This window comes from Dipodomys ordii, unplaced genomic scaffold, assembly GCF_000151885.1.
Source record: "Dipodomys ordii isolate 6190 unplaced genomic scaffold, Dord_2.0 Scaffold14, whole genome shotgun sequence".
NCBI lineage: Eukaryota > Metazoa > Chordata > Mammalia > Rodentia > Heteromyidae > Dipodomys > Dipodomys ordii.
In genome coordinates this window covers 10456155-10464412 of record NW_012267230.1, presented here as the reverse complement: position 1 = coordinate 10464412, position 8258 = coordinate 10456155, and the positions used below count along the sequence as shown (strand labels likewise).

General features: G+C 52.6%; 1 protein-coding gene across 1 annotated transcript; it reads right to left on the bottom strand.

Moving 5' to 3' along the window:
• Window positions 1–873: 873 nt before the first annotated feature.
• Dexi (Dexi homolog (mouse)) lies at window positions 874–8256 on the bottom strand. The gene is made up of 2 exons (XM_013011600.1): window positions 7828–8256; window positions 874–1120 (listed from the first exon to the last, which is right to left on the bottom strand). The coding sequence occupies exon 1, from the start codon at window positions 8254–8256 to the stop codon at window positions 7969–7971; it is 288 nt and encodes a 95-aa protein (XP_012867054.1). The 3' UTR covers window positions 874–1120; window positions 7828–7968.
• Window positions 8257–8258: the final 2 nt, after the last annotated feature.

Here is an 8258-nt window from a genome sequence, read left to right as displayed (position 1 = left end):
TCATGGCCTCTGTGCCCAGCTCCCTACTTCCTTACATAAGTTACTTCTCTGAGCCACATCTCCACGTCTGGCTTTTTGTTGGCTGATTCTAGGTAAGAGACTGACAGGGTTTCTTTCTGCCCAGGGTTGGCTCTGAAGCATGATTCCCAGAGCTCAGCCTCCTGAGTAGCTAGGAGGACAGGCGTGGGGCCTGAGTCATGATCTGGCTCTGTTGCCAAGCTGGTCTGGAACACACTATGGAGCTCAGACCGACCTCATACTAAAGATCCTCCTGCCTCGGTCTCCTGAACGCTGAAACTACAGACAGGCATCACCATGCCCGCCCCCCTTCAGCACACTGCCTTACCCTGGTGCACGTGCAAGGCCTGCTCCACAAACGAGAGGCTTCAGGCCAACCCACACCCCCTGTGCTCCCCTCCTTCCCATCACCTGCGCCTGAAGTCTCTGTGCAATTCAGGCCACTTCCACGTGGCCACAAGGCCTTTCCCACCACACCCCAGGGCTGTCTGTGGGGTGGCAGGCAGGCAGAAGCTTGGCAGGGGCCAGTTAGGCTCCTATGCCAGCCTTCCAGGATGGACTGTAAATCCCACTGGGTCTCGACTAGGAGGCCTCCGGCCCACCTGTCCTTTATCACGAGGTCCCTTCTTCTAAAGTTCAAAGAAAAACCAAAAGCCAGTTGCATACATTTTTAATGGAAACAAGTCAGCCTCCTAAATATTGCTTTAAACAGGTTGATCGAAGTCAAGTATTGATGTGACTCACATTTTCAAAAATATATTTCTGGCCAATATACATCGGCAGCCTTTGCAGCCTGGGTTCCCAACCCTACCAAGCTAAGGAAGAACAAGCACTTGAACTGCTAAGTCCACTTCCACTGGGGCTGCAGTAGGAGGTGTCTGCTCCCATGGGGGACACGGGCGAGGGGCTGAAATGCAGAACAGGCAAACTGGCTGCGTTCCTGTAAACATCACACCAGCAGGAAGTCACGAGCCCGGTGCAGGGTGCAGTCTGCGGATGCCCATGGCCTTCCTCGCCTTGGCACGTGGTCCCAACTCTCCATCCCCCTCCTGGTTCAGGATAGGAGCTGCTGGGTTGGCACAAAGCTTCCGGGGAAGCAGGCCTGCCAAGAAGACAAAGGAGGGGTCACCAACGGAAGCACTGGCCAGCAGCGGGGCATCTCAGTCCAGCTCCACCCCGCTGCCCACGGCTGCCTGGGTGGCACTGGGCTTCAGCCACAGAAGGTGGTGGGGTTTTTTTGGACTGGGTTTGGACTCAGGAGTAGACAGTCACTGTATGCTGAGCCATGCCTCCACCCCCTTTTATTGCTGCCATTACTTTTCAGATCAGGTCTTGCATTTACATTTGAGCCAGGCAATCCTGCAGACTTGGAAAGACAGCGTGCATGCGCGCTGTATCGAGCTTACTGGTTGAGATGGGGTCTTCACTGGCCTTGGACTGTGATTCAGTCTCTGCCTCCTGTGTAGGTAGGATTGTAGTCACAGGCTTCCCTGACTTGCTCTGAAGGTAGTTTTATACAGTACTTTTATCACGTGGATTTGGGCTGAACTTGTCACGTGGGGTCAGGTGTGGAAGCCCTATTTTCTACCTGCATCATCGCATAGGCATTCAAAAAGCTTGGGGCTTTGGGGCCAGCTATGGTAGTCATGCTCATAACCTCAGCTACTTGGCAGGTGAAAGTAGGTGGGAAGACAGCCCAGGTCAGCCTGAACAAAAGCATGAGGCACCATCGGAAAAACCAGAAACGCTGGGGGCGTGACAAGTGACAGAGCACTTGCCTGGCAAGCAGGAGGCCCTGGCTTTAATCTCACACTAGTGCCAAGAGGGAAAAAATTTGGGGAGAAGCATTTCAGCCATTCAGATTTTGGAGTATTTCAGCTATTCAGATTAGGGGTGCTTGTGCAATATTTTGAATCAAGACGCTTTTCCCCCCTTGTCATGACCATGAATAAAGCCAAATACCACTTGCCAGAGAACAGGCAGTGCTAAGAACATGGTGCAGGTCTCGCACCCTGTTCTGGGTCGGCTGCCCTAGCTATAAAAGGGGGAAAGCTGGAAGGCCAGGCGCACTGCACATGGCCTCCACACAGCTGCCTCCCAGAGCAGAAGCTCCAGAGGGGAGGCCCGGGAAGCCACCTCACAGCGGGGCGTGTGGAGGCCCCAAGCCTCAGTTTCCCTCCCCAGCTAATGGAGCTCCTAGGCCCCACCCCAGCCAGCATCACCAGGTGATGCTCAAGGGGAAGCCATGGAAGTGTGGGAGCAGCAATTATTTTTCACCACCCAGCCATGCCTCCTGCCAGGAAGGAATCTGGGGAATGAAGTTCTGCCCTTAGGGCTGGGGTGACAGCTGGACACTGGCATCTCGGGACTCACCTGGTACCAGTGACCTCACATCTCCCTGGACTCCTGGGTGCCAGCAACCGGCAGAGCAGGGGAGCCACAGGCCAGGGATAGGCTTTGGGTCTAGAACCCAGCGCCTGATCAGACAACCTACAAACACCGGCCATGGCATTTATTTACACCAGTCAGCAACCCATGGAACTGGCACAGGCCCTTGGGAGGTAATGGTACTGTCTTAAAGAGAAGGAAACCGAGGCTTGGGGAGGTAAAGCCACTTATCCAACCTTGGTGGAGCTGGAATTGAAATCCAAATGTGTGACTACAAAGCTCTAAGCAGCAATTGCAGAGGTGTGAGGAGCTGGCCCTAGGTATCATACACATGTCCCACAAGCAAGCTGCTTGGAGATTCACAGTACAGCCTTCTAGTTACATCTTTGGGGTTCATAGTCAGGCTTTTGGTTACCTCAAGGAGAAAGTTTCAGGCTGGGTAACACACAGCTCTGTGTGTGTGTGTGTGTGTGTGTGTACACACACATGCACCAGTACTGGGGCTTGACCTTAGGGCCTCTTACTCTTGCTTGGCTTTTGTACTGGAGGTTGATGCTCTACCATTTGAATCCCAGCTCTGTTTATGGCTTTTTGCTGATGAATTGGACTTGTTTGCCCAGGCAGGCTTTGAACCACAGTCCTCAGATCTCTGCCTTTTAGTAGCTAGGATGACAGGCGTGAACCACCAGGGCCCAGAGACATTCCTTCTTATCTGTGCCAAGTGAAGATGGTTCTAAGATAAACCCACAGGCTCAGTGGCCGAGCACAGCTTAGCATGTTCCCGGCTTTGGGTTGGATCCCCAGCACGACTACAAAATAAGTAAAATAAATAAATAAATAAATCACATTCTAAAGGTTTTTTTTAAAAACTAATACAGCACTAAAACTAGCACAATGCAACATAAACTATAATAGGGAAAACCATAGCTTGACAGTGGAGTGACAAGCCAGCTACCACCTTGGCTGAGGGATCCAAGTTCCCATGCTTGGGTCACAGTGTTGATGGAGAGGCACCTGGGGTGACATTCTGTCTTGTCATCTTCCTGGCAAGACAGCATCCCCTGAATCTAACCCAGAGGACAAATCCCTGCCAAACCCAACCGAGGCAGCTACCAGATGCCAGGCAGGCAATGCCAGCATGCTGATGGCTCCCAGCTGTTCCAGCCTGAGGAAAGCCCCCAGTGAATGCCCAGGGCGGTCTAGGGGCAGGCCCTGCACCCCACCTCACCCCCTTTTCACTGCTAAGGGACAGTTGTAGAACAGATGTCACAGTCTGGACAAAGTAGACCAGACAATCCCAGGACTGCATCAGTGCACCGTGGTATATACGTATTATATAAATATGTAATATATAATACAAACAATGTAAGATATATAAAAATATTTGTTCTATAGAAAAAGACTGGAATATTCAGGAAAATAGGGGCATAAGGTATGCAGCCCACTCTCAAGTGGTTTAGAAGTATAGTCGCGCACATGTCTACATGCATTAACAGATACCCGTGAATGTACTCACACCAAGAACCCAGCGGGAAGATGCAGGTGAAGGTGTATAGGAATTGTCGGCGTTCTTGACACACACTATTCTATAAACGTGGAATTATTCCAAAGTAAAAATTTGTAAGAAGCCAGGCACCGGTGGCTCATGCCTGTACTCCTAGCTACTCAGGAGGCTGAGAACTGAGGATCTTAACCAGCCTTGGGCAAAAAAGTCCATGAGATTCTTATCTCTAGTTAACTGCCAGAAAACTGGAAGTGAGGCTGTGGTTCAATGTGGTGGAGCACTAGCCTTGAACAAAAAAAATAAATAAGAGCTCAAGGAAAACACCTAAGCCAAGTTCAAGCCCTATGACCAGAAAAAAAAAAAGTTTAGGGACTGGGAAGGTGACTCTGGTAGAGTGCTTGCCTTACATGCATGAGCTCAATTCCTCAGCACCACATAAGCAGAAAAAGCCAGAAGTGGCACTGTGGCTCAAGTGGTAGAGCACTAGCCTTGAGCTGCAGAGCTGAGGGACAGCACCCAGGCCCAAGTTCAGGCTCCACGACCGACAACAACAAAAAAGTTTATTAGAGGGGTGAAGGCATGGCTCAGATGGTAGAGTGCTAGCTAGTAAGACAAAAGCGTCAGCTACCAAGTTCCAGTCCTGCTCTCAGAGGAAAAATAAAATCCCAAAACTAAAAAAAAAAAAAGTACAGATGAAGCATGTCTGGCATAAGGTGAGTTAGTGTTGATGGAGGGAGGCTGAGACACCCCTATGAAGTCCTCCTTCGCCTGGCAGGGTGCTGCAAACACTGCAGGCAAATGGCAGAGCCGGCTCTCCAGAGCTCTGGGTGGAGGGAAAGATCTCAAGGCTCCCAGGGCAGGAAGGTCGCGGCGAAGTCTGCCCAAGGGAAGTGCGCACTCACACCTCCCTATGCTGGGGGGAGGGGACTAGAACTTTTGCTCATGGAGGGGTGCAGATACATGGTGTGTTGAGCACGTTTACACTTCTCCAAGTGCTTATGCGCACACACTTGACCATTAACAACAGCAGTTACGTGAAGAGCCATCTTCTCCCAGGGCAGATTTTCACGATCTGTTTATTGAAGAGGAAACTGAAAAAGGAGGTTGAACAGTGCAGCCAGTCATAAGTGAGGCCTGAGATCTGAACCCAGGAAGTCTGAAGCTAGGGCGCTGGCTCTTCACCACCCTATAAGTGCCCTAAGTAGGCATCCAGTCAATGCTTAAGGGCTGAATTTTATAGGCCATACACTCAAGAGAGAGACGGAGCAAAAATGAAGGCCCCTTTCAACTTGACCTCTTTACCCCACTGGCTGGCAAGTCCCTTGCCCTTTGCCAGTGCTTCCTGTCTTTTGTGTGCAGTGCATGAGTCCGGTGAAAATGAGTAAGAGAGAGCGAGATTTGATCACTGCCTACGGAGAGGGGCGTGGAGGCCAGGTTCCATCCAACCACCTCCATATCTTCCTTACGTGGTTTTCCTGGGGCTATCGGCCTAGTCCTGTACCCCTAGGTCAGGGCTTCCTGGGCCTCCTCCTTGCTTGGATTTGGGGGTGGAGGAGTGTGTGTCCTAGGCCTAAGTGGGGTATTTCACATAGCCTACCCACTTCCTGGGGCCAGGCCCTGTCACACAGAAAGCTTGTCAAGGGTAACCGAAGAAACACTTCCTGGCGTTTGTGCTCAAATAGCATTTGCTGTAAAAGATGTCAAAGCATTTGGGCTTTGGTGTTTGGTTGCGCGTATGCCAGTGTTTCCATTTGGAAGCGGAAGTATTTCTGTTGATATGCGGAGAGGATAAAATAAGACGTTCCTCACAAGATGCTGCCTGAAAGTCAGATGCTTGGCTTGGAGGTAGGTTCTTGTCAGGACCACAAGGGGCCTAGCACACAGTTCAGTAGCAGGACCAGTGTTTGTTGAGTGACTGAGTAACCGTCAAAGGATCTAGAAGCAGGGTGGTATATGGATTTGGAAGGGGGGTGGCCTCGATAGGTGTCCTCAGCCTGCCCATGTTTGCCATCTTCACTGAGCTGGCCTTGGCCACTTCTGGCTGGACAGCTTAATGGCCTCCTCACTGGTTCCTGATGAAACACTTGCCCCTTTGGTGCATTCTGCCAAAGTCTTGGCAAATGTGTATCGAGGCCTCCCCTTCCTCCAGCCTTCCACTGGCTCCCACTGCTCATCTCCTGCCTGGTGTGGCTCCCTGCTGCCCAACACTGCCCCCTCCCAGGGACCACACTGGCCTCCTTGGGGTTGTGGACAAGCCAACTCTCCATCTCCAGTTCTTGGCACCCAATAGCTCCCTCTGCCTGGACTGTTTTTCTCTGGATCTTCGTGTCTAGCTCCTTCGATCAGCCTGGATGCGTCATCCCTTTGAAAGGCCTTCTTTGACCCTCACTGAGCTGATAGCTTAGGCACCAGGTACTGTTTCCAGTGTGAGGAAACGGAATGCACAGGGGGAGCTCGGGTCTTTTCTTGCGTGTCTGATTGTGGCTTCTGCTCATTCTCCCTAGGCCAGGGTGCCCACGCTGCCTGCTTTGCTCATTGAGGAGTGAAGGCTTGGATGGCAGCAGATAGGCTGGAGAGGAATGTAGAGCAGCTGGCCCAGGGCCTCCCTTGAACTTGACCCTGCTCAACCAAAGATGATGTCTTAGGGAGTGCTTTGCCCCCCAACACAGCCACCAGCAGGTCTTGCCCAACCTCCGTCAGCCTCTGCCACAGAGTGGAGGTTTGTGTTCATGCCAAATTCTCTATCCCCACAATGAGATGATGCTAGGAAGCTTTTGGAAGTGGTAGGTGAAGGGGGTAGACTCCTTGTGAATGGGATCTGTGAGAAAGAAACTGTTGTTTGAGCCATTCAGCCTATGGTACTGGTTACTGGACCGGAAGGAACTATAACACCTCTGATTGTGGGCACATTAGCAAAAGATAGGCAGCTCAGGATAGGTGTAGACTGCCTGCCTGGGGCCCCTGCCCCACACCTGGCATAACTCCAGCCTCATTGGGCTGTTGGGCTTTCAGCCAAGGAGTTCTACCTGCCCCAAGACCACTCCATGGACCCGACCGCTGCCTGGCATATGTGTTTTCTCTTATTGGAGCCAAGTGCTCTTCTTCCTGGTTCCGTAGCTCTAGCCAGTCTTCTTCCTTCCTGGGCTTTCATTGCCCTCCCTCTAACTTGCTGGGCACAAAGCTCCAAGAGGAAACCCAGAGCCAGGACTGTAACATCACGGTGCAATGATCCTGTGGTCTTCACCTGCTGACTCTACAGCCCCAAGGTCTTACAGATCCTGCAGATAAAGCCAGCCTGGGCACCAGCGCCAGCCTGGTTCTGGGAAGGCAGCTTGCAAAGCTGGCAGCTCCTGCAGATCTGAGCTGCAGAACTGACGCTGGCCACCCTGAAACCTGACTCCAAATCAGTGGCAGATGCAAGGAAGTGCAGGCTTCTTTGCAGAAGACTCGCGGGCCTGTGCCCCTTGTCCTCAATTCCCCATCCAGTCCCCCCCAGGAACTATGTTTCAAAGGTGAAGGGTGCCTGGCTTCTTACCCCTTTGCCATCCCCAAATGTTTATCCTTTCAAGACTAGTGAGATTCTCCCCAAAGCCAAGGTCATTCATTATCAAGACAGGCTGGGGAGGGGCATGGAGGGGTGGGGGAAAGGAGGCTGACAGTTCTGCTCTAAACATTGAGCAAAGTTCAGGACTACCCCCAAATGTAATTTAGGCCCTAGGTCTTCCCTCTTCAACAGCTGTCCCCTTTGAGGAGAGAAGCTCTCCAGCCCCAGCGGAAGGCCTAACATAGATGGGCATTCCTGGCATCCAAATTAGACCTGGAGGAGATGGCTTAGGAGTCAGACTAGTGTCTGCCCTGGGGGCAACATCCTCTCCCTCTCCCCAATCCACCCTCCTCCCGAAGGGGCACTTACAGACCTTGGAGGGCCTCCTCCTGGGGTCCCATCCGAGTCCAGAGGGTGCCCCCAACCAAAAGCAGCGGCATAATGAGGCCAGCAGGTCCAGGCTGAGGGTAGCAGGTCGTGGAGGGCACGAGAAGGTGGATAGCAGTCAAGACCCTTACTCCAAGTACCCGTCCAAGACGTCGAGTTCCGAGTCGGCCTCGTAGAGGCCGGAGCCGGGGTCGGAGAGCACGCCGAGGTCCACGAGCGCCTGGTCCAGGTCCTCGGGCAGGAAGACGAGGCCCACGTTGAGGACGATGTATTCCATGAGGAAGGCGTAGTAGAGGATCAGCACGTTGACAAAGAACAGGCCCACGTAGAACATAGAGGACGGCAGCGGGGGCTGCACGTGCGAGACCAGGGGGCCCAGAGCGTCCAGGTGGGCTGCGATCCGGGCGCCGGGCATGC

Coding starts and splice junctions, on each gene's coding strand:
- Dexi (XM_013011600.1), bottom strand. CDS start 8,256: ATGCCCGGCGCCCGGATCGCAGCCCACCTGGACGCTCTGGGCCCCCTG.